General features: G+C 31.3%; 1 protein-coding gene across 1 annotated transcript; it reads left to right on the top strand.

Moving 5' to 3' along the window:
• Positions 1-27,523, top strand: LOC139511968 (SWI/SNF complex subunit SMARCC2-like). The gene is given in 27 exon segments (XM_071299209.1): positions 1-135; positions 3,825-3,944; positions 5,611-5,696; positions 6,878-7,122; positions 7,525-7,594; positions 8,616-8,691; positions 9,367-9,444; positions 9,966-10,007; positions 12,466-12,519; positions 13,095-13,204; positions 13,789-13,925; positions 15,876-15,944; positions 17,406-17,488; positions 17,867-18,066; positions 18,499-18,769; positions 19,408-19,530; positions 19,743-19,787; positions 19,789-19,942; positions 20,208-20,330; positions 21,042-21,197; positions 22,726-22,814; positions 23,380-23,487; positions 23,956-24,120; positions 24,542-24,676; positions 25,501-25,648; positions 26,144-26,401; positions 27,002-27,523. Coding segments are annotated over 27 exon segments (3,351 nt in total). The 5' UTR covers positions 1-21; the 3' UTR covers positions 27,094-27,523.
• The last annotated feature ends 6 nt before the right edge of the window (positions 27,524-27,529 follow it).

Genomic DNA, 27,529 nt, shown 5'->3' on the forward strand with positions numbered 1-27,529 from the left:
ATCCACTAACGCTGCCGGAAAATGGCGTTGCAAAGAAAGAAAGACGGCTCGCCGAACGTTAAGTTTTTCGAAGCCGTAGAGACAATTGCACAGTTTGATTCAGTCAGAACCTGGTTAAACAAAAACCACAAAAAGGTGATAAATATAATCATAGAAATTAAACTCGCTGTGCAACCATTACTGTCCTGTAAATTGTCCTCTGGATACCATAATTTCTTTCTTTGTTCTGATAATTTATGCCTTTAATACAGTACTGTGCCTCAGTGTCTGTACGCTTTATGACGGAAGATTCCCAAAATAAGTTATTTTAAACCACTTGTCATGAAGATTCGTTTGTATCACTATCAAAATATGGCTTTGCATGTTTGTTTACATTCTTTCCTGTGACTGAGCTGGGTATGGGTCCATTCACCCTAAGAACATGTTCGCCCTTGGTCCGTTCGCCCGTAGAGTCTGTTTGCCCATCTAAAATAATATTCAGGTCATTGAAGCTGGATAAACTTATTTAGATATGTGTATGGTACCGTATATATACTTATGGAAAGAAATATTTAAAAGTTTATGGCTTTTTTAGGATTTTTAATTGTTCAATGACATAATAATTCTCACTGATTGTTGTGATACTTGTCTTTTGATGGATTAAGGTTCATGTGAACCCTATGGCCATGATTGCTAAAATGGACGTATTTTCACCTCCAAATTTACTCTGAGTACAGGCTAACCTGTGCATCTGGAAAAGTTTTAAGGCATAGCATGCCCATGCTCTAAACTGTATACGACACCTGTTGTGTTATTTCTTTGTTTAGTTCGGTAATCAGTCAAGGGTCTAACTTAAATAAGTTATTAGAGAAAAATAACATGCATGTGTTATTACAGACACTTTCATGAGTTGTCTACTCTTTTTTCCTTAATCTGTAGTAACATATGTTTGTTATCAGTTAAATATATCATAAATATTTTATCTTTTGTGGGCACTTGGGAATACTTTAAACTTTGCGCAGTGGCTTAAGGCCTAAAAAAAAAATGTTGTGTTTCCGGTCACCCGACCGACCGTCCTTCAGACCCCCGACTCAAAAGTTTTTAAAGCTGATGTGGGAAAAAAAATAATTTGTATACCTACCGACCGTTTTTTCTGAAAGAAAATAATAAATTCTAAGTCCCCAAAAGAAAACAACGCTAATTTTAAACTCGAGGCTTATTTTTAGAATGTACTGGAAAGTGGATTCTTCTTGGCTAATTATATATGCGGGAGCATGCGCAGTAGTTATTTTCGTTTGTCAGTGTTTGAACATGGCAACACAATGCGTGCTATTCAATGTTCAACACGGAAAGTGTGACCATTTAGCGGAGAAAAAAAATATTTCTAAATTCTACAGAAAGTAACACCTTTTTTGACATTAGCAATGAAATTCATCCAATGTCTAACATCGATGAAAAAAAATACACAACACAAATTTTGTGCTCGGCCACCGGCAAAAATGACCGGAGAAAAATGACTGGGGATTGATGACAATAACGTACACAACTGTTGGAACAATGCAATCTTTTGGAATTAAATTTATCAAATTTTCATGCCAGACCCTTCTTCAAAATGAACATGATATTAATCCATCTGAAACTGGTCAGCCAATCAACGCTTAAGACATTCTGATGAAAAGCCACAGATGCTTTGCCAAAAGAAAGTGTCCTGCCAGGAACAGTGTATATAATATATTTGTCTATCTGTAGGTTTGGGATGATGTTTGGTTCATGTTCCTATAAATGAATCTGCCCCACCTCTTCTCAATTTCTTTCTCTGACAATCCCAAACTTTTGGTCCTGAAATAGGGGAATTGGGTTTAAAAAGCTAATTTCATAGGGGAAGTGCTGCCCACATTTTTTTTAGTTTTGGACTTAGTTTTTTTTTCAGGGGTATTTTAAAAGGGGGTAAACTAAAAGTTATTTCAGGGGGATTTTAAAAGGGGTAAACTAAAAGTTATCTCGGGGAGATTTCTAAAGTGGGTAATCAATCTCTTTCTATTAAATCCCAAACTAGTGTCCATGCCTTTAAACAAAACCGAGACAGCAATGAAGCATAATATTATAAAAAAAAAAAAATAAAAAAAAAAAAAAAAATCCCTACCTACCGTCCCTTCAAAACTTCAACGGGGTGATCGGAAACACAACATTATTTTTTTTAGGCCTAATATATTACCTTGATAACTAATTTTCTTATAATTTTTCTAATTTAATACAATTTTGATCAACCATAGTTAATCAATGAGACAAGGCCTTTAAGGGAAAATTAAGCTGTAATAACAAGGCTTAGTTTAGTTCTGATCTTCATTTCTTACAATGAATTGAAATACATTGTGATATATGTCTGAGCAAAGTCTGTAAAGAGATTTAAAGAAGCTGTAATAACACCCTTTAGTTATTGCAGGAATATATTTTCTGTAATAACATAGGTGTGCTATGCATGATTGGTAAACTATGAACTGCTATATCTTTACAAAGTTTAGTATACACAAAGAAAATTATAATATCAATAGAACTTGTGAAAAATTTAACAAAATAAAGTTTGTATATTGTCCCTTTGAAACATGTAACATACATATGTTATTACAGTATTTTTATATTTTAGCCCACAATAACGACATGCATGTTATTTTTCTCTAATTAACTTATTTGAGTTAGACCCTTGACTGGTAATGATGGAAGGTTTTTATGACTGAGGAAGAATATCAGATATGATTTCTGTCACACTTTTGTCATAATGGCCAATCAGATCAATTAAAATCATCATGTTTGTCATAAATTTTGGTATTTCACCTACCATCAGTAGTCATTTTGAGAAAAAGGTCTAAATATGAAGCAGATTTATCTGTGTCGGTAGTATCTTTAATTTCATGTTCACTTGGATATATTAAATGACTAAATCTATCATTATTAAGAGACCGTACATGAAAGGCTCATAGATGTTTCTTTTGTATTATTCACGCCCCAACCGGAAGTCTGCCATTTTTACACGTGTTTGGTTGTAAAATAAACAATCATGATATGTTTTTAGTTAATTTTATTGCATTCTTGCATATTAGCAATAACAGATACTTGTGATAGAAATTCAGATGACAGAAATCTAGAAATTTAATTATTTTGATTCACAATCCTCAAAATTTGATCGTTTGAAAATTATTTTTCAGAAATGAAAAAAAAAAGTTCTAGGGTCGGTTGGGTTACTGGAACCACACATACAATTACATAATTTTTATTTGGCCAAATAAAAGATTTGAAAGGCTGACCAAAATAGGAGGAGACATAACACAAACTATTGAATAGTTTGCTTATATCCACTTCATTTGAACTTTGGTGGATAGTTGTCTCATTATATCCACTTCATTTGAACTTTGGTGGATAGCTGTCTCATTGGTAATCATAACACATCTCTTTACTTGTTTATTTACATTGACAAGCATACATGTCACAATGAACATCTTTGGTTTTATTTAAAATAAGTGTAAACTGAACCTTGGTTTCCGTTTTGAAAATATCGTAGGAGCATAAGATATATACGAGCTACAGTTCCCAAGCTTAGCCACAAAAAGCAAACGATTAAAAAATTTTGTAACATCTCTAGTCATAGATATATATTCTGTTTAACCAAAGCGAATTTGAATGTTGCATGACATTCTAACCTATTCATGGTTTCACTGCTTTGAAGTTGAACAATGCATTTGAAACAAATTACAGTAATTTAAATTAAATGTAAAACATATTTTATGTTAATGAAGCACATACATGTTCTTTACCCTTTATTGACACATATTTATTATTGTACATTGTAGTATATACAGGCAGATCCACCAACAAATAAAAGTTTATCAAGTCTTGTCATCCAGTTGTTACAGTTCCAGGAAGAAACTTTTGGTAAACATGTCAAAAATCCAGCAATAACCAAATTACCTGTAAGTACTTGAAGAGGATTCTCTCTAACGTAACGTTTGGGAATAAATAATGAAGATAACAGATAAATGTATATTTATTTATAAAAATTATTTAAAAAAGAATAATTAATTGTTCAGTAATGAAAAAAAAAGTTTAGGTACACATGGTACATGTATGTAGACAAAGGAAAGACATCAATTTTGGAGAAAAATTTGAAATCGAGGTTTCCATACATCACTAATAACTGAGTTCCAGGGCAAAATTTAGTACTGTAAAAAGGCTTGTAAAGTCCGCAGTTTTATTGTCCAAAATTGAACCTGCCAGCAGGGGTGTGGACTATAGATTACAATAAGCAAGAAATAAAAGACCATATTCAAATTTTGTGAGGTGGTTGTTTTTGTTCCGCCATCTTTGTTATTGATATTGTAGAGGGCGCTCTTATCATTTTTCAAACAAATAATTTTACTGAAACTATATTAATAAGTTATTAAATTAATATTGATAAATTTGAAAATTAAACGCTTCATAACAAATTTCTTGTTTCTTTTCAATGCATTGTTTATAAAACAAACTGGTATCTGCTTGAATGAAACTGTACAAAAAAGTAATAAGCCAACCGTAAACCAGCTTGTGATGTGTAAATTGCAAAACGTAATTGGTTGATATCTTGTATGTCAATGTATGTACAGATTTCAACTTTCACAGTTTTTTTCTCTTTTTATTATGCCCCACCTACGATAGTAGAGGGGCATTATGTTTTCTGGTCTGTGCGTCCGTTTGTCCGTTTATTCGTCTGTGCATCCGTTTGTCCCGCTTCAGGTTAAAGTTTTTTGTCAAGGTAGTTTTTGATGAAGTTGAAGTCCAATCAACTTAAAAATTAGTACACATGTTCCCTATGATATGATCTTTCTAATTTTAATGCCAAATTAAAGTATTGATCCCAATTTCACGGTCCACTAAACATGTAAAAGGATAGTGCGAGTGGGGCATCCGTGTACTATGGACACATTCTTGTTACACATGTTACACAGGCGTTTCAAACTTCAGGTTAAAACATAAACAAGTTTTTAAATTGTTATGCCCCACCTACGATAGTAGAGGGGCATTATGTTTTCTGGTCTGTGCGTCCGTCCGTCCGTCCGTCTGTCCGTTCGTTCGTCCGTCCGTCTGTCCCGCTTCAGGTTAAAGTTTTTGGTCAAGGTAGTTTTTGATGAAGTTGAAGTCCAATCGACTTCAAACTTAGTATACATGTTCCCTATGATATGATCTTTTTAATTTTAATGCCAAATTAGAGGGTTTACCCCAATTTCACGGTCCACTGAACATAGAAAATTATAGTGCGAGTGGGGCATTCGTGTACTGGGGACACATTCTTGTTTTTTGTTGTGTTTTAAATTTATTTTAACAATTGTGAAGGGTTTTGGAATCATTTACAAGCAGTTTCAGCTTTTGTTTGATGATACAAAATAGGTTTTATCAAGAAAAAAACTGCATACGACCACACACGATTTGAAATTACCAGGGTTTCATTAAACCTTTTCTAACAGTTACAAAAAGGGTTTTCACCAAAAATTTGTGAGGAGAAGGGGTTGCGGACTATGTACCAGTGCGAACTATACAAGCCCAATTATGGTATCATTTAAATGAAAAAACATAAAATCAAAGTTTGTTTTTAATCTTTTTCAGATGAAATGTTTCCTTGACTTTAAAGCAGGTGGATCCTTATGTCATATTATAGCAGCAGTGTATAAATTTAAAAGTGATCAAGGATGGTGAGTTACATGTTCATGTACAGTGCTTTATTTTGAATCTTTAACCTTTTCACCCATAGCTGCCCAGACAGAAGCTACTCGGAGACGATGGCTACTATTACTCAAGTGGGAGATCTTCATAATAAATGTCAATAAAAACTTGTCTGTAGTTATTTTGTGTCTTTATTTCATTCACTAACACCATGTTCACAGTTTTGTTCATGTTTTGATAATTTTTTCTTCATATAAAATTCAAATTTTCGGCATTACCTACATTTTGTAGGTGAAATTCTCAAAATTCTGCTCTTTGACCCAAAATCGTAATTTTTTAACCCAAAATGGCAAAACTTTGAAAAAATTTAATGAGGCTGTACAAATTTCTTTAACTGAATGATGTCCATTCCAAGTGTTTTGTACATAAAACGACATTTTAAGTAAAAAAGTATACTAGTTTAGCTTCAATTCTTCCATATTCTTTCAAAAAAAATGTTCCCTCATTTCAAATTCTCGTAAATCCCGTAAATTTACTCATGATTTTGACACAGTTTTCAACAAGCGGAAGTGCCATGTTTTCACTGTTGCACTTTCATCAGGGTATTCAACAAAGAAAGCTAACTCGTGATTGCACTGTTTTGAGCGGGAAATATAAAAGAGGAATTCTGATCCCGGTAAAATGGGACTCATCGTCAGGTGTCTGAAGCGTGAATCCCTGTAAACCGGGACTCATCGGCAAAAGGGTTAATAATTAGATTTTAGTTAAGTAATTTTTGCCAAACATTCAAACAAGAAATTTCTTAATTTTCATCATATAAACTGGAACAGGATCATGAGGGGAAATCTTCAGCATTTTGTGATAACCTTATTGCCTTTATAGTGAAAATAGTTTGTTGCTTGTCAATTTACAACTTGATGTTATTTTTAATTGAATGTCATTTAATTTTAAAAGAGTAAACGGAAGTTGTTGACCCAATATTATAAAATTTCAAATGAGTAAATGTATTATTTCTGATAAGACCAGTATCTCACAGAGTCCAAATAAAATGAATTTAATGCATATCATCAAACAATGAGCAAAAGGTCCTGAAATGCAACTCCACAGGCATTTATTTTGAGAAAAACTCAATAGACACACTGAAAACATGGTTATAATATGCAAATTCAATACATAATTTTCTTTATGTTTACAATGTCACAAATTGTAGGAGAAGATTCGATTTCCAATCTCCGTCGAGAATGGAGAGAAATGTGGAGATGTTTTTACAGATAGAAAGGTCATTGGTGGCCAACAAATGTCTGACAATGCCAAGTATTTTCTTGAGTCCAGAATTAGACAAACAAATGATAGGAAGACTAAAAGACATAGCCAAACGCCATCAGGGAACTGTCACGGATGATGAAGATGATGCCACCCATATTGTAAATCCTGTCACAGAAGATCCTTCAGAGGGTAAAATATTAATGCAACAATTTCTGTTTAGGGTAACCCAACTGATTAAATATTTTTTCCCAATAAAAAAAGTATTTTTGGCATTCCATGTAGGTAAATTTGTATGTCCACTAATCATGACAGTATAAGGATAAGGTGGTGTGGTATGATTGCCAGTGAGACTACTTTTTACCAAAAACCAAATTACATGGAAGTCAGCAACTTCAAGGTATATGCCACTGTACTGCTTTCAACCATTGGCAAAACATAAATAACAGATGTATAACAATTCAAACTTGAAATTAAAAAAGTAGCTACTCATCTCACTGGTATCTTACTTGTTACTGAACATACAAACAAAACAATGATACAACAATACTATCCAGCCAGATTGCAGATTTTAAACATTTTTTATTTTTTTAGAGGAATATGTTCGTCTTGTTTCAAAGAGAGATAAATATGCTATGGTCCATTGGCTTAACTTTCCTGACAGGTATATATTTTACTTTAGTTCTGCTATAATAGTGACCAGCGATGTCTACATGTCTTCCATGAAAAATTTATCTGCACTATGTATTGTATTAATCATGACAGCTGATTTCAATTTATTGATACTTTAAAACTGCAAGTGGCTAGACAGAATTCAACCAAATTTGCACAGATTTGTTCTCAGAACATGAAGTTGTGCACCAGCTATATAAATAAAAATCTAACTGATTTTTGGGGTTCCCATACCAATAAAAAAGACTTGGCCATTCTGCTGATGTGTTTGACATTTATAACATGAATTTGTCCCACTCCAACAGGTTTAATGAAATAAAAGTATTCCATTGTAATAACTTGTGAATTGCAGAAGCCATTAGATGAAAAGTAATTCAATTAATTGTCTGTTCATATTTTCTACCTTTCCTTGTTATATTGTAACCCCTCTGGAGTTTTGCTAGACTCTGTTTTTGTAATTTATTTATAACTATTTATTATCACTTAAATTATGCTATTTCTATTTTTGTTTTTGAATTAATTTCTTTTGATATACTTGATATATGTTTCAAATGAAAAATCTAGAGACAACCCTCCCCCTTAAAATCAAATTCATATTAAAAAAAAAATAATCAAAGTATTTTCCTTTTGTTCCAAAAATTTAATCAAATTTCATTTGATTTAAATATCTCCTAAAAAATTAAAGGTAACATTTAAGATTTTATTAATTTTTCTGTAATACAAAAAATCTAATTATGAAAATCAAAGAAGAAAATTACCTTAACAGTGAGTTCTACCATTGTACAATAACAGCAATTTGATTCTTTGGTTAACAGCTGTTTTCACCTTTACCATTATTGATTTTCCAATCAATATCATTTCACACCAGTGTATATCCCTTATATTACAGGTGTTTTGTTCATTATATCATACTGACTGATGTCAAGTAACTTTGTATTTGAGCATTTTTTTTTTTTCAAGTGTTATAATTCACTGTAACCTAATCTATAAAAAAAAATTGTAAAATATTTTAGCTATGATGTTTGGGTTGCTGATTTGAACTTGGATATAGAACCAGAACCTTTACAACACCACGGTGGAAGTTGGGAGGTAAGGTTATAACAATTATATCAATTAACTGACAGTTTGGTTAATTATTTTTTATGGATTTTTTCATTTCAATGTATTAGATATTCAATCAAAATAATTTTACCATATTACCCTGCAAAAAAATCTATAGAGTTTATATCAAGAAAGTCTATTTAATTCATTTTTGTTTTTTTTAATATCCAGAGAACTAAAAAAAAAAGAGAAGAATGACATCACTCTATTTTAAAAGAAATGAAAATTGATCAGTAGAATTATGCTTAATCTCAGATAAAACTAGAAAATTAAATATTGAGTGTTATTTAACTTAAATGTTGGGTATCTTGTTACTGTAAGTGTCTCAACTCTGTAATGTTTTATTGTTAATGACAATTACTTTAAAAAAAAAAAAAGTCAAATCTTTATATTGTTGTAATAAAATAGATCACAAATTATTTTAATCACAGTAATAGTTATTGTGTTTATTCACAACTTCATTAATCAAATGCTGGGTTAATGTAAATGAGACTAAGACCTTATTGCCTTCAACGGTTAACACAAACATTTCAACCTTTGGTTTTCATTAGAAGGTAATATTGCATGGTTAAAATACCAAATAGTGTTTTTGCATAGTTTTTGTGCAATGTTTCTAATTCACCAATGATTTTCATACATGGATACCTCTTTTTTATGCTCTAGGTTACAGCAAAGTGGTTGTTAGATCTGGAAGAATACAACGAGTGGATGAATGAAGAGGATTATCTTATGGAGGAAGAGGTATGGACATCACATTTAAAACCTTGAAAAAATTAATAAGATGTGGTATGATTGCCAATGAGATAACTCTCTATCGAAGTCACAATTTGTAAAAATTTAAAAAAGTCTTGATGATGCACTGTGTATGTCTGTCTGTTTAAATTTATAATAATTTAAAAGTTCTTTGTTGCGCAGAAAATGACCGAGATTGTAGATATATTGTCCAATTGCATATGCTTTTGAATTGATTACTCTTGCAAATGGTCTTTTACAAGATTTATGTTGGTGAATATCATAGAGAACCTAGTAATATGAGGCCATTGAAATCTGAATAAATTACTGAAGAAGCCTATACTAATGCCAGAGTAGATGATTTACATGTCCTAATGAAAATAACAATAAAATTCCAAAAATCTTAAATTATTTGTAAATAAAATTAAGTTGTCTCCTTTGATTTACATCCACTGTGAAAATATGTCATGACATAGTTATATAACAAACAAAAATCATGAATGAGCAACGTTTACAAATTTTAATAACAGACTGCAACAATTATAGTTGGAAGGACTCACTCTCAAGTCAAGGTATCTTCAGTTCTGATCGTTATGTTAATTGTTCTTGTTTATCAATCACATACAGCACAAGGCTTTGAATCTGTCTTCATTTTGCAGACAATAATTTATAATTATAAAAATTTGTATGGCACAAAACTAAATAGTTTTCATACTGACATTTAAAATTTAGGAACTCTGTTCATAATTGTCTTGTCACAGCACCTTGTATTGACGATTATATGTTGTTGATGAGCCAAATTCAATGAATTTCTTTTTCAAAGGTATGCAATTAAAACTGTGTGCTATAAATTAAATTGACACCAAAACATTGCCGTGTTTTTTTACACCAATTCAATGAAATAAAGAAAATTTTTATTTTTTAAAACACCAATTCAATGAAATTGAAGAAATTTTGATTGATATCTTTAAACTTTATTGTAGCTTTATAATATTATAGTATGGTTATTTACATTTTTTCTCTACAAAAAGAACTTTGAGAGTCCTACAAATATAATTTATCAATACATCAATTTTGATGCTGCATAGTTTTGTAAAAAAAAAGGCAAATTTAAATGGCCACTTTTTTTTTAATATTTGGCCATTTCTTGAGATTATTTCACTTTGATCATTTCAAAGTTGTCTTTTACAGTCAGTCAGTTATTTTTCCTCTCTTTGAAATTGATTATCATATATTTTGACCATTGTTTGAATAATATTTGATAGCTCATACTTTTTCACACATTTTGCATGTGAATACCAAATTCATGATTATGGTGATGGTAATAACTTTAATTTCATGGTCTCAAATACACATTATGAAAAATAAATGAGAGTATGAAATGTTATAAGTGGATATACTTTCTGTGTAAGGTGAAATATGACTTCATAAATATCTTATTAACAAGAAGGAAAGATTCTTCATAAGCATTCTTAAAGATTATTTGATTTTTGCATTGTGTCTTGGGAGACTAGAAATTTTGTTAACAGAATCAGTGAGTACAGAATTTGTCTTGTTAATTGTGGTTATAAACGTGTTATTTTGGGGTTGCTGTTTTATTTCATGACAGTTTATCCAAATTTCCTTTTATTAATATACAGGTAATATTTTTTGTGATAACATCAAACACATAAATATACAATATTAGGTCAATGAAAGAAAAATATAAACTTTTTTGTAAGAGGCTGAGAAACTGGGGAAGAGCAAGGTTCTACCGAGCCCTTTCCCAGTTTTGCGCCGAGTACAAAAAAGTTTTTATTTTTATGACATTGACCTAATATTGTTTTTATACTGTAATATAAACAAATACATTGAGAACTTTTTAAATCGTAACACATGTCAAACTTATTTTCGTCCCTTAATAAACCTCTGATTGTTAGGGCCCCGCCTTTAGACGGGTCGCCCTATAGTGATCAGTCTGTCCGTCTGTCCGTAACACTTTAAATATGTGTCCGCTCCATATCTAGAGAACCATTATGATTTCATACTTTATACTTTACATGTTTATTAACCACCACCAGAGGGCGTGTCATGATGTATGTACAACTTCCTAGGTCAAAGGTCAAGGTAAAAAAACTTTGGTTTCAGTTGACAACCCTGTGTCCTGTGGTGAAGATCGTGTCCGCTCTATATCTTGAGAACCGTTACGATTTAAAAGTTTATACCTGACATCCATTTTAACCAACACCAGAGGGTGTGTTATGATGTATGTACAACTTCCTAGGTCAAAGGTCAAGGTCAAAAACTTTGGTTTCAGTTGACAACCCTGTGTCCTGTTGTGAAGATCGTGTCCGCTCCATATCTAGATAACCATTATGATTTTATACTTAATACTTAACATGTGTATTAACGAACACCAGATGGTGTGTCATGATGTATGTACAACTTCCTAGGTCAAAGGTCAAGGTCAAAAACTTTGGTTTCAGTTGACAACCCCGTGTCCTGTGGTGAAGATGTGTCCGCTCCATATCTAGATAACCGTTTTTATTTCAAAGTTATACTTGACATCCATTTTAACCACCACCAGAGGGCGTGTCATGATGTATGTACAACTTCCTAGGTCAAAGGTCAAGGTAAAAAAACTTTGGTTTCAGTTGACAACCCTGTGTCCTGTGGTGAAGATCGTGTCCACACTATATCTTGAGAACCGTTATGATTTCAAAGTTTATACTTGACATCAATTTTAACCACCACTAGAGAGCGTGTCATGATGTATGTACAACTTCCTAGGTCAAAGGTCAAGGTAAAAAAACTGGTTTCAGTTGACAACCCCATGTCCAATGATAAAGATACAAATTTTTTACCACACATTATTATCAGCGGGGCCCACAGAGATGGCTCCCATCGCAATGATATCTAGTTGAGAAAGTGTTCCATGATGAAATTGACATTATACAAAATATAGCTATGTTACTATATTTATGAAATAAACACAACTAGTTGCAGTATAAATATTGCTGAGTAGTTTGTTACAAATAATTCTATTTTCAGTATGAATCTAAGAAAGGAAAGAAACCTAAAAGTGTTAGGATGACAGTAGATGAGGTAAGAGCTAAGAATTTAATGACTGCAATCTTCACGATAAACTTTGAATCCACAAGTCTGAAGCTCAATTTTACGAAACTTTAATTAGGATTCTGTTGGCTTATACAGAAGAATTTAACAAACCAGAAAGCAATTTAACAAGCCTGGGCTGGTGGTTTTGTTGTTAAAGATAAAGACTGGACTTTTAATTTTAATGTTCCATTAACAGTGATCTGACACTTTGTTACATTCCAACTAAAAGTGTAGCGACTCAAATTGTTCAAAGTATTTTTATTATAAAATGTATAGAAAAAAAAGAGACTAAAGATAACAAAAAACTGATTAAATTCATAAATCCAAGTAAAAAACTGAAAGTGCCATTTAAAAGAACAGTCTCAAAACACATGTACAACTTAGAAAACAAGAAATGTAATAAATAAAAGTATTCTGTTCAATTTTCATGTTTGCCTTTGCCATTATTTCATTTTCTCTTACATTCTACTTGTTTGATATTCCCATCCCTTATCTTTGTGGCTGTACATTAACATAATTAAACATCCATGATCTTTCTTTATAATTTTCATTTCTGTTTACAGATGCTGGCCAACAATGATTCAGATAAGAAAGACAAGAAGGATAAGAAGAGTAAACGTAAGAGATCACCATCTCCCCCACCTGTTACAGAGAAGTTAAAGAAGAGAAAGAGGTATAAAACTGGATATATGCAATACATCCAAAATTTTTCTTTTTCATAAAAATATTTTTTTCATTTTTTTCATAACATAACTACCAATAGTATCTTTTACTGTAAGAATTGTTTTTCTACTACAAAACAGTTAAGTTTGTGTTAAAATTTTCAGCCTTGGAGAAAAAGGATGTAACTGATACAAGGATTTAAAATTGTAAAGACTTTAGAATGTTTTTTTTTTAGGTGTATACTTACAAAATGGTATCTATCAACTTTCGACTCTGCACTTTTTCAAAAATTGTCATGGTTTAATTTTCCATCAGAATTAATTTCTTATTCTGTTTAAGCAGAAATTTTTGTGGAGGATTTTATTTCGTTATTTCATGGAAAGATTATATCAACTAAATTAAAACCCCAATGAAAATGTAACCTTCATATGATATCACTTCTGTTTACTGGAAACCATGAAATTAAATCCCCATGATATCTTATATAGAGACAAAACCACAAAATTTTAACCCAACAAAAATTAATGTTTCCACAGTTTATAAACTATGATACTTTTCGTATATATATGTAATAATTGTATTCTATTTGTGTAGTGGTAGAAACTCCACAGCCCCTGGTTCCTCCAGTAAGAAACGTCCAAACAGAGATGAGGACGAAGATGACCTGACCAAAGATATGGATGATCCTTCTCCTGAGACGAATATTACTGAAGTTCAACTCTCAAAACAATGTAAGTTGGGTCAACACAACATTTGTAGAAGCTTGTCCTTTTTTTTTTTAATCAAAACTACTTTACATGGTACTTTAAAAAATATAAATTGCCATATATATTGTAAAGGTATTTTCTATTTTGTGGACGTAATGGTTAAAAATTTAAAAATTGAATCTGAAAAAATCCACAAAAACAACAACCTATCTAATTGTGCATCTATAAATGAAAGACTGTTCAAGGTATCTAAGAAAATCATATAAACAAAGAACTTTTTGTTATGAAAGACTTTAAACCAAGTTATTTGTTTGTTATATCTTTTTTAAATGGAACAAGTTTGTCATTGCACAGATAGATTGAAATCTTATATTTCTTGTATATTAAGTTGAGTTGAATTGCACAATTTTTAAGGATTTTTTTTGTTGCTTGTTAATGAAATAGGATATGGTAAAATTTTCAGTATTTTCCATTTAGACAATAATTATACTTTGGTATACAACATTTAATAACCTCAACTTTTTAAAGTAGTGCTCTAATATATAGTTCCAATGTAATTTATAGTTCATAGTTTTAGAATACATGTATATAATTTTTTTTTTTTTCATTTACTGTATACATTAGATACATTGTATTTGTTCACGAGGCAATGATCTTTAGAAAATGATTGTATATTTAACATGTTAAAACGAATATGTGTGGGAAGGTAAAAATAATTGTTTAATATTGGTGCTCCTATTAAGCGGCACTTGGCACATAAAGGACAAAATTCTTGGAAGAAATCTTATTTTAGAATAAAATATAAATACATCAGTGAATAAATACAATTTAAGCATATACAATTACATTTTCTCACAAATTACATTCATTTTCAATATTAACATACAAAAGTTTGACAGATTACTGAAACTATAATAAACTGAAATAAGTCGCTCAATTTACCTACAGAAAACTTACGGAAGAAAGAAAACAATAATGATTATACTTAAACAGGATAACCCATTAAAGCTAGCCATACTTTTTAAGCATTCTCTACAGATTTGTATTTCAGAAGCACACCAGTTGATCAAATCCTGCTTGTTAACCTTAACTTTTAACATTTTCAGGTTTTCTATAAAATAAAAAAAGGACCAATAAGGCCACCTTTTTGGTTCTTTGAATTAGAATTACAAAACATACTCTAGATTTATCATATTATATCCTTCAGACTGTTTTTGTTGTTGATATTTTTAATATTATTGATTATGAGCCAATGCCTTCCATCTTCCTTTCATATTTCTTTACTCTACATTAACCAAGTGAAATCATTAAGGACATGGGAATTTCACTCTTATCTATTTAATTTTTTCCTTACTTCATTTTTGCACTAATGAGGTTTGTGTCAAACCCTTATTTGGTGGAGGACCTACATTGATACAGGCACAAAATAGTTTGAAGTTTGTTCTAAAATTGTTTGACTCTAGTAGATATAAACTTTTCAGTGTTTTTTTTATACCCCCGCTTTGAAAAAGGGGGGTATACTGTTTTACCCCTGTCTGTCCGTCCGTGGTTTCAGCTATACCGTGTGATGCGTTTTCAGATTCATCACTCGACAACTTCCTGTTTACCGAACACTTACATATTTTTACACTATTAACATTATCCACTTGCGACGGGGGTATCATCAGTGAGCAGTAGCTCACAGTTACACTTGTTTTTTAACTATTAGGTGGGGCTTGGAAGGGGAAACATGGATCTGATATAATCTCCCCCTTTATACATTTGGCTTTAAACTAATACTGTTTAAGTTATGACATAAACTGCTTTGTAAAAAAAACCAGTGGCTATGCTAACCAATCTAAGCATTGCTGATTTGGCTGTTAAAAGATCTGTCTGAAGGAGTCATTGTTAATTTTGTAAAGTTCATCCATTTTATGTTGTTTGTCTCATTGATGTGAAATTAAAGCGGATAAAATTAGGAAATCTTGGTTGCAGGGTCGAATAAATATCTAAGTTTCCTGCAAGGGCGTGGTCAAAACTCCCAAAAGTCGAACCAGCCCAATGGTAAGTCAGTACAATAAGCAATTAACATTGCTACTGAAGACACGCCCCTTTGTCCCTGCTTTTTGCTTAAAATCAACATATCTGCTATTTGTCATGGTCAGCAATAAACATGGAGTCCTACTAGTAATTGCATGGAAGGTTGGATTAACATTTACATATCAAACCTACTTAGAACATTGATGGAAAGTGATTTAGTTAATGACCTGTGTTGAGCGATGTCATCACGAGGTGTCCATGTTATCAAACCAAAATTGAAACAAAATGTTTGCTTTTGTGTAATTGTATTCCAATTTGCAACAGCTTTTCATGAATAAGTACTCTTATAAGTTAAATTCCAGTATGTGCCAATTTAGTTAACTTTGATGTGGTATTTTTCAAAAATAACCTCTTAATTTTATATTAAAACATCTAAAGATGACTAGGACTTACTATGGAATGTTATTTACTTAAAACAGTTGGGAAAAGTATGGGAAAAAGTTTATACAGAAATTTTAAAACCCTAAGACCCTTTAGTAAATATGATCTACAGTTCAAGGATTTCTGTTGAATGTCCTTGAAATAGTTATGTAATGAGCAGTAATGATATAACTGGAGTCTCCAGTTGGCTGGTGTATCTCAAGAGTTATCAATTTAAAGATAATGCACCATATTTACAGAAGTGGCGTCTATATATATATGATATATGCATGATTTCTTTGTTTTTGTTAATTTTAATCCTATTCACAGAAAACAGCATTTTGTATTAGTGATAAATCATTTAAAGAATATGTCTCGTTGAATTTCATTTCTTGACAACCTTCTTGTGGTAAAAGCACACATTTCTAGAAATTATCACTGAATTTTTCCTTGATCATATTATTGATTTTATGAACTCGTTCTTTATTTTCAATTATAAAAATAAAAAGAACCTGAACTATGAATTTGATAGAAACTTTTTGTCAAAAATGCTGTTTTCAGTGTTATTATAAGCTTTAAAAAAGCACAACAATGTTACATTATTATATTATTAGTTTCTAGTTCTCTTTTTTCTGTGGTAGCTGGTTAATTGTTGAGCTTAAGTTATCTACTCCCTTTACTATATTAGCTTTGCTATTCCAGGTAATTGTCTTATTATTTACAATGTTTTTGTTTGAGTGAGAACAAAAAATAACATTCCTAGCTAACTACTGCACACTTATTACTTATTATCTTCAATCACATTGGGAAATAAAGCCACAATTATACCATACATTGTAAATTAAACTGCTTGGTGCCGGATCTGATAAAAAAATCAGTTCGATTCAAAATTATTACTTTTAAACTACCCCTGGTTTATAAGGGAATCCCTAACTTTACTGTTCGTTTTACCTGGGATAGCTATAACCACATTGCATGTCAAATCACACAGTTTCTTCAATTACAAAAAAAATCCTGGCACAGATTTATATTTATTGGTAAAGTGATTTATGTATGTATTTGTAGCAAGCAGAACTCAGAAGGACAGTGAAAATCAACCAATAAAAGGAGGAATGATGATGGATTTAGATGAGGAATCAGTGGATAAGGTTTGTAGAGTTTCTTTTTATGTGATTTGAGGTGCACAATAAATGCAAAAATAATGTGTAAGGACACAAAAACATAACAGATAGTTTTTATGGCCATTATGTTTTTCAGTCTGTTCGTCCGTCCATCCGTCTGTCCCGCTTCAGGTTAAGAGTTTTTGGTCAAGGTAGTTTTTTTTTAAGTTGAAGTCCAATCAACTTGAAACTTAGTAAACATGTTCTTTATGATATGAACTTTTTAATTTTAATGCCAAATTAGAGTTTTGACCACATTTTCATGTTCCACTGAACATAGAAAATGATAGTGTGAGTGGGGCATCTGTGTACTTTGGACACATTCTTGTTTTAAATATATTAGTTTTCTTTTTTTCTTTTTTGCAGTTTGTCGATGAAGGAAGAGCAGAGGAGGAAGTTGAAGAGACGAAAGTTGAGGATGACGATGATAATGTGACAGAACAGACCCACCATATTGTTGTACCAAGTTATGCTTCTTGGTTTGATTACAACGCTATTCATGCTATAGAGAAACGAGCCTTACCAGAATTCTTCAATGGTAGAAATAAATCTAAAACTCCTGAAATGTAAGTTAATCTGGATAACTACATCTTGTAGTGAAACAAATATTTAATATCTATTATGAAAACAATAATGGGTATTTATGTTTTAATTCAAGTTGATGTAACCAAAATGTCGATTAAAATTATGTAATCAACAGAAAATTTATGATTTTTCTTTGTGTTAAAGTAAATTCAAAGGCAGGACACAACATTGCTATGTTAAAAAAATTTAAAAAAAATTGTGAATGACTTCAGAGGAAGTTTTGATTTATTTGCCACTAATTAGTGACCTATATATGCAATTTAATTTCTGAATGGAAGAAAATAGAATATGGTTTTATCAACAGGTTTGCAATTTAGTTAAGGTTGACTGTATTTACCCTGATCCTGTCCATACTATAGCTGAAAATAAAGAAAGTATATTGAAATTTGTTTAACCAACAATTTTTGTTGCAGATTAATAGCATACAGAAACTTCATGATAGATACATACAGACTTAATCCAACAGAATACCTCACCAGTACTGCCTGTCGTAGAAACTTAGCCGGAGACGTTTGTGCAATAACTCGAGTCCATGCTTTCCTAGAGCAATGGGGACTTCTTAATTATCAAGTGGATGCTGAAAACAGGCCATCATCAATGGGACCACCACCAACATCACATTTCCACATCATGGCAGACACACCATCTGGTTTGCAACCTGTCAATCCACCAAAGATTAACCAGGTTTGTGCCATCTTATTGGCAATTTTGAAATAGGGCTATTCCAGAAAAAAATGTATGGGGGGGTTGAAAGGCACATTATATTAATAATACATGGGTGATGGGTATCAGAGCAGCTTTTCACACTGTAATGCACTATAATTCTCAATTACAATCGTCTCGGTGGCGGGTGCTGACAAAAACTGCCTTCCAACCCCCCCCCCCCCCCCCCCCCCCCCCTACATTTTTTTCTGGAATAGCCCATAGGAAAATTTATCTACATGTTCAAATATTGCAGTCCTTTCATTTACTTATACATTTTAATGAAGGGGAATGTAGGTTAAATTGAAAACTTGTACTTCTACCTAGGTCGAAGAGATAATTGAAAATGTATTTACAATAGTCTATAAACTTCAATTTGATTATATCCATGGTTTGAAAGATGGTGTTTATTGGTTTACTTCTGTCATTCTTTATGTCCATATATTGATAACATTATTCTGTAACATTTTTCTCAGCAGCTACAAGTCACTTTTTCTTATGAATGGCAAGAAATTCTTCATCTGGTTCTGTCCTACATGTGACATGTTTTCCTTCATTATTCCATTTCCTCCTATCCTAAACAGTATATTTTTAGAATGTCTCAATTGATTTCTTTGTAGCCATCAGCAGCTAAACAGATTGTAAACTTTGACGATAAAGAGAATGGTCGAGAGTTTGATGACAGGAAAGAGTTGTCTAACTTTAGTCTCAGAATGGATCAGTACAGTAAAAAGGCACTAAAGGTAATTACGATACACATTTTTTTTTGTCACTGTAAACTGTAACTTCTATTCATTACCTCTAATATTAGAACCTTGATGAACATGAAGCAACAGCTTCATTGGTACTTTAATTATATGATCTAGATAGTTCAATATTCAGTAAATATTTATAAAGATAACACTAAAAAAGTAAAGAATTATGTATCAAGTATTAATTTCTTATAAAATTTTAGGATAAAGGAGCAGCAACACGCTCCCGTGAGTGGACTGACCAAGAGGACTCTTTTGTTATTGGAGGCATTGGAGATGTTCAAAGATGACTGGAATAAAGTCAGTGAACATGTTGGCAGTCGTACACAAGATGAATGTATACTTCATTTCCTGAGACTGCCTATAGAAGATCCCTTCATGGAAGAAGACTTTGGTCATTTAGGTAATGTTAGATTGATTAAAGTAAAGAATATGAAATACATTTTTGGGGGAATAAATTATACAGGCAAATTTCATTTACATAACTTTGATGTCTTCTGATTTACTTAAAATTTAAAATTAAAAATTATTTCAATATTTTTTTATTGTAATGTTCAATAATTGTGTTTTTATATTTGATTACAGAAAAGGCTGACATTAAGAAACGGTGTTAGTTGTGTGATTTGGCATAACCTACCTTTTATATGTCAAATATTTGTTGATTACAGGTCCATTAGCATACCAACCTGTACCATTTTCACAAAGTGGTAACCCTATTATGTCAACAGTAGCTTTCTTAGCCTCAGTTGTGGATCCTAGAATAGCATCATCTGCAGCTAAAGCAGCTCTAGGTTGGTATTACTAACCAGTGTTTATTGTACAGGAATGTCACAGTTTTAAACTTGACGTCTCACTTTATTTTATTACTGAGAAAAGATGTCATTATATAAATTGGTTAAATGTATTGGAATAATTGCATTGAAAAAGAAAAGTGATATTGTGTATTAACTAATGACACGAATTGAAATGCAAGTGAGCAGTCCATTAATTGCTAGGATTGTATCCTCAAAATTAAAAAGTGAACTGAAATTAAAAAGGATGCAGCTCAACGTGTCAATCTTGTATAAAGCATGCTTCATAAACAAATCACATTGACATAGCCTCTTCCTGAAATAGGTTTACTTGCCTCTGAACATTTAAACAACCATAAAGCAATCAAATATGTAATTTAAAAGAACACTGCAAAATAGATAATTAAAATATTGATATACTGTAAATTCAGAAATGGTTTTGAGTTTTTTTTTATTGCGAAAAATGTGACATGGTTATTTATACTTGCATTTTGAAATATGTTAAATGAATTCAACAGGATTTTTCTAAAGATTGGAAAAATTTTAAATTGCAGTTAAGCCTAAAATGACCAAACTGCAATGATAAATGCACCCAAAAATTTCTGAATTTACAGTATTTACATTATCAACCAAATGGAATATAGCATTTAGATTTATATTGTTGTGTACCGGTAATGTATGTTTCAAAATAATTTTATTTTAATTCCATAGAACAATTTTCTAAGATGAAAGACGAAGTACCTCCAGCTTTAGTAGATGCCCATGTCAAGACTGTTGAAGAGGCAGTTAAAGAAGGAAAAGATGTTGACCAGAACTTTGGTCTGGAGAAAAGTGGCATTGCTGGAACTGCTCCAGAAAAAGAGGAAGGTTGGTAGTTTTTGTTTTGTCTTGCCTGTTGAAATTGCTATGAAGTGATCAGAAAATAATCAGGATACTGGTGTGAAGGTGGTTATGATTCGAGGTTAATCTACCGACATAAAATTATTTAGTTGTGGGTGTAGATAAAGTTGGTTGTTTGGGTTTGGTTGGGTTAATACTCATCTTGTGAAGAGCAACTTGAGCAGTATGTGCATTATCTGTTTAAGGTGTTTAAAAATTTAAGTCATCAAAGCAGTATGGGCTTTGCTCATTGTTGAAGGCCGTACGGTGACCTAGAGTTGTTAATGTCTGTGTCATTTTGGTCTTTTGTGGATAGTTGTCTCATTGGCAATCATACCACATCTTCTTTTTTATATGATATAAACTAAAATGGATAACAGGTAATGCCAAAAGTATAAAACAACCATCACATAACTTATAGAAAAAGATTAGATGTATTTTCAAAGGGAAAGAAAAAGTAACAACACATATTACAGATGGCCTGATTTGGTATAGCCAAAAAAGTGGCAGGGTAAAAAAAAAAAATCACAAATTTTAGTGAATTGTTTATGTGCTTGGATTTAAAAGAAAATTGATATGGAGATATGATATGCCAATCCAAATATATTCTTGATATTAAAAATAACTGTTAATGATAAAAATGTACTAACTTGTTCAATCACAAATGTCTAGAAACACCTTATTTTCTAGGATTTCAATGAAATTGATACTCAATTTTTAAATCACAAATGTTTAGAAACATCTCATTTGCTAGAATTTCAATGAACATAGATAATTAGGTATAATATGCTATTTCAAAATGATTACAATTTTTTTTTAAATAACCATCTGCCCCCATTTAACAGTTGCCCAAATTACATAACAAATGCAAAGGATTTTGATTTAAGGAAACTTTGTATCTATGTAAGACAATACCTGAATTATTAAAAAAATTGACATCCCTTGATCAGCTTTGTTTTCATCAGTATTCATTATTTTATACCATGTACCTAACAAACATCTGTAGGCAGATAGACATGTCAGTTTTCTAGTTATGCCCCACCTACGATAGTAGAGGGGCATTATGTTTTCTGGTCTATGCCTCCGTTCGTCCATCCGTGCGTCTGTTCGCTTCAGGTTAAAGTTTTTGGTCAAGGTAGTTTTTGATGAAGTTAAAGTTACATCAACTTGAAACTTAGTACACATGTTCCCTATAATATGATCTTTCTAATTTTAATTCCAAATTAAAGTTTTGACCCCAATTTCATGGTCCACTGAACATAGAAAATGATAGTGCGAGTGGGGCATCCGTGTACTATGGACACATTCTTGTTTTTATCTGTTTTGGAATTATTTAATAGTTTGTCCTCAACATTGCACTGAATTACTTGCTCTTTAAAGTTTTATCATATCGATGTATAAAATTATCATTGAGGTGCATGTATTACAGTGTAGGAAAACATTAAAAGACAATTACTCTCAAGTTACAATTATGCTAGATAGGTAAAATGTGTAACATGGAGCTTACTTTTTACAGAAGAAGCAGATAAGGACAAGGAAGGAAAAGCAGAAGAAAAGAAAGATGAAAGTAAAGAGGAAGGAAAAGAGAAAGAGGAAAAAGAAAAGGTTATTTTTAATACTAAATGCAACATTAAACAATCACCCCTTGACATTCACACATTTATATTTTATAAACTGCATTAAAACAAGATTATACTCAACAACTAAAGAAACACACTCCATTAATTTCTTCAAGAAATAAGTTATGGTTAATAATGGTTAATCTATAAAAATCTATTTTGGTAAAAAAAAGGTAGTTTGAAAAAAAAAGGGTACATAAATCTTATTTTTGTATCCACCACATACAGAATTGATGTTGTCAAGCAGTTAAGAATTTATCTATCTCGCTATTTATATGGGAAACAACAAATTGAAGTAAATAAAAGGAAATACTTTGTTAAGCAGTTAATTAAGACAGGCTTTAAATGGCTGGCTGATACAGAAATAGCTACAATGGAATGGAAGGAGTGCATTTTCTTGAAATATCTATATTTAGTTAAAGATGTCAAAAAAAAAGAATGTATGGTAAATGCATGGTTAAATAATTTCATTAATTGCTTAAAATATAATTTGTCCATACTTTTTAAAGAGAATGCTTTCATTTAATGTAAAATATTTTTCTTGATTAAAGTCTGAAGAATCCATGGTAACAGACCAGGAAAAAGCAGAGGACAAATCAGAAGAAAAGAAAGAAAAAGAAGAAGAAAGCAAGAAAGAGGATAAACAAGAAAAGGAAGAGGTGTGCAATCTTTATTTAAATTTAAAACTTTCAGCTCATCTATCAAATCAAGGAATTGTTTATCATATCTATTTGATTTACAGCTGATTTTTTTTCTCCAATATTGGTAAAAATGAATCATCAAAGCTTTTATGAAAACAGATAATAATGGTTTGTGTAACATAGTTTTCATTAAATAAAATCATATCTACTTTATAAGGGGGGGGAATCATAAATGGTTAGAATGTTACTTAAAACACATGTATTTCTCTACTGTCATCTTTTATGTTGAATGTTTAAATAGTTTCATAAAATTACATTACAATATAGTTTCATGAAAAGATTTATAATCTCAAATAAAGTCATTCAATATCAGTTTCTAGCACTATTATAATTCCTGAAGTTAAAAAATTAGTTAGTTCTCTTGTTTTAAGATCTGTAATATTGAGTTGCTTTTACAATAGTTGACTTATTTACATTGCAATTCAGACCAAAGCAGAAGGAGAACAAGAAAAGAAAACAGATGGTGAAGTGAAGACCGAGGAGAAGGAAGAAGAAAAGAAAGAAAAAACTGAAGTGGTTGCATGGAAACCAGATGGGAATATTGCAACTGCTGCTGCAGCAGCACTGTCATCAGCTGCGGTCAAGGCTAAGGTATATAGCTTTACCAAATAAAAAAGAAGAATGGAAATGGGGAATGTGTCAAAGAGACAACAACCCATCCAAAGCAGAAAACAGCAGAAGGCAACAAATGGGCCTTTAACACAGCAAGAACATCCTGCACCCAGATTGTGCTTTAGCTTAGGATAGCATTATCTGTATGAAGCAATTTTAGAAAAAGAAATAGTTTATACATGTATGACATAATTTTCAATTCGTAAAAATCTCAATAATAAATGCATGCAAAAAAATCTGAATTTACAATAGTAAAATATATCTTGGGGGAATTGTGTAGGCAAGTGGAATTAGAAATAGTGGGAAGTTTGAAGACATATTGAATTTAAGATATTGAGAATCATACTTCTATTTAATATATAGTATACTAATATAATACATTTCTGTTTTAATATTTTAGCATCTTGCAGCTGTTGAAGAAAGAAAAATCAAAAGTTTAGTTGCCCTGTTGGTAGAAACACAAATGAAGAAGTTAGAAATCAAACTACGACACTTTGAAGAGTTAGAAACTATTATGGACAGGGAAAGAGATGCTGTAAGGATTTATTAAGATGTGACATGTGTTCTTAAAAAAATTGTATTTGTAAACTATAGAAAAAATTATTAGAAAATATTATAACAAAACATTTTGCTTAATAAACTAATCTTTTTCATTAATTCACAGGAAGCTAATAGAAATGGAGAGCAAAATATGCATTTACAGTTATAAAAAATCATTGCAAATTATTTAGTAGTATCTTTAAGAATATAACATATGACATTCATATTTAAAAAAAAATTATGTATTTATAGATTATTGTTTATCATCTCAACAAGATTGATTTTCTCACTTGAGCGGTACGGTGAAAGTGAGAAAAGCAATTGAGTAGAGATGACCAATGATAATCTGTTTATCGCTATTTTACCTATGATGACATTGTCAATTTCATGTCAATTTCATTAGCAAGGCCACGTGCCCCCTTAGTTTCTTGCGATAATTTTTATATCACTTCGACTCCACTGAGAAAGGAAATTATCAGTCAGCAAGATCAAAGGAAAATTTCATAAAATAGCTATAATTAATAATGACGTGTAAAGCGGCTTACTAGTCACTGCTTCTGTTTCTTACATGATTTAACATTATTCTAAAATTGCCTGTCGATAATTTAAGAAATTATCATGAAACAAAGAATCAACTTCATCACTCAAAGTTAACCATAGATGAAATTAACATTTGCTCTTGAGGTTCCTGTCGGTCAAATAGCTTTGTACATTTCTATGTTTTTATACATCCCCTGCTTTCAAATATTCATGTTTAAGATTTCCTGATAAAGAAATTATTCAGAATTTTTTTTTCATAATTGATGTTTTCATTTTAAGCTTGAGTACCAAAGACAGCAGTTGTTACAAGAGAGACAACAGTTCCACATGGAACAAATCAAGGCTGCTGAACACAGAGCAAGACAGATGGCCATGCAACAGTTAGTCACAGAACAGAGAAGTCAAGGGTCAACATCAGATCAACCAGGTTAACTGATTTACTTTGTCAACAAAAAAGGGAGAAGACTACAGAAACAATAAAAACTGATAAAATTTTATGCTCTAAACCTTGATAGTTTTAATTTCATTCATCATTGACTCTCATTACAGTTTTATATGAGATTTTTTTTTTTTGCATGTAAAAAATCATACTTTACAATAAAAAGGAGAATTTGATCATTATTTGATTCAGGTGCATAGCCTTTGATATAGTAATATTTAGAAGATAGTTATTAATTTTTTGCTGTTCAAAATTCATATTACCTTATTTACTGACTCAAAAAATACTTTGTACTTTAAAATTATACAATATGTAAGACCTCATTATATAATCCAAGCATAACTTTTTACAAATGTTTTAACTTATTTCAACAAATTTCAGTTGAGTTGGTTAAGATTTTCCCTGATTTTGGCAGCATCTTGTAAGTCTGTAAAATTCTGCTACAGTAACAGGTTTTGTAAGTATATAATTTTGTATATTCAGGTTCATCAGCTCCATCTCCTTTACCTACAGCTTCAGCTAGCTTAGCAGCAGCAGTTAACTACCCAATGACAGGCTCGCCTATGGCTCCCATGCCTCCACCTGGCCCCCAGGCAGCACAACAGGCATCACAAGAATCTCCAGCACCCCCTACATCAGCATCACCAGCCCCTCTCATGCCATCAGAGACACCCACCCAACCTCAGACACAGAATGTTCCTTTACCAGCTTCAGCAGGAAATACAGATGTACCGCCAGAAGGTGCGTTTATTTTATGTTTTTAAGCAAAGAAATGTTTTGTATGTCTTTTGTTTGTTGTAGGGCAATATTTACATTACTGATCTTTTATAGGCTAAAAGAATAAATATTTTATTAAGTTATATATATTTTTCAATTTGTAATTTATTTTTTAAGACAATAGAATTATCAGCTTCACCAATCTAATTAATCAACATTTTTTTTTACATGTTTTTATCTTTATAGTGAACAACATGTTGATTAAGCTTTTTCTGAGATATGATTTTGAATTATTTCACTTGCAGCTTTCTTAGGGGGTAAACATATGTTCAGGATAAGGAAAAATGCTAAAAATACTTTTGTTACTTTAGATCAGAAGTCAAGTTTTCATTATTCATTTGAAAGGGAAATAGGGAAAAGTAAAAATATTAATTCTGTCATTAGATAAGAAGATGTTGTATGAGTGTGAATGCAACAACATATACTTACTAATAAAATATAAAAGTCTTGACTTATTTAAGGCAGATGTTTTATTTTTATAGTAATCAACAATAATTTATGTTGGTTTTTTTTATAAAAAAAATCTATAAATTTTAGTTGTATAAATATATTTGTATTTTTTAGGACTTTCCCAGAAACCTGAACAAATGCAGCTAGAACAGCCTGAACCAATGTCAGTTGACTCACAGCCTCCATCATTACCATCATCATCATGATAGATTATCTCCCTTTGTCTAATAAAGAATCTTATTGCTGAGATCTGACCATTGTAATTAATTCATTTCATCATGTCATTGTAACCATGTTCATAGCTCATATTGTATCAGACTGTCAGTGAAGCATTTATTTCGTCAACTTGAATTTTCAAAAATAATGTGTTCTTAAATAGGATAGGATACAGTGTAATATATTTGTACTTTTTTAGAACCTTATAATTGATGACCATGCTATGAAGAATTTAGGATAAATTGTTTTTCAAAGAAAATTGCAATTTGATGACATGAAAAATTAGTGAGAATTCATTAAAATATAGTTATAATAATTAGTTGTAATGTTGTGCACATTGTGTTTTATGTCATTGTAAATGTTTGGTGCTGCATCATAATGTAAATATAATTTTGTAATCATTAAAGACATGAAAACAAACTTGAT

Source organism: Mytilus edulis, chromosome 2, assembly GCF_963676685.1.
Source record: "Mytilus edulis chromosome 2, xbMytEdul2.2, whole genome shotgun sequence".
Taxonomy (NCBI): Eukaryota; Metazoa; Mollusca; class Bivalvia; order Mytilida; family Mytilidae; genus Mytilus; species Mytilus edulis.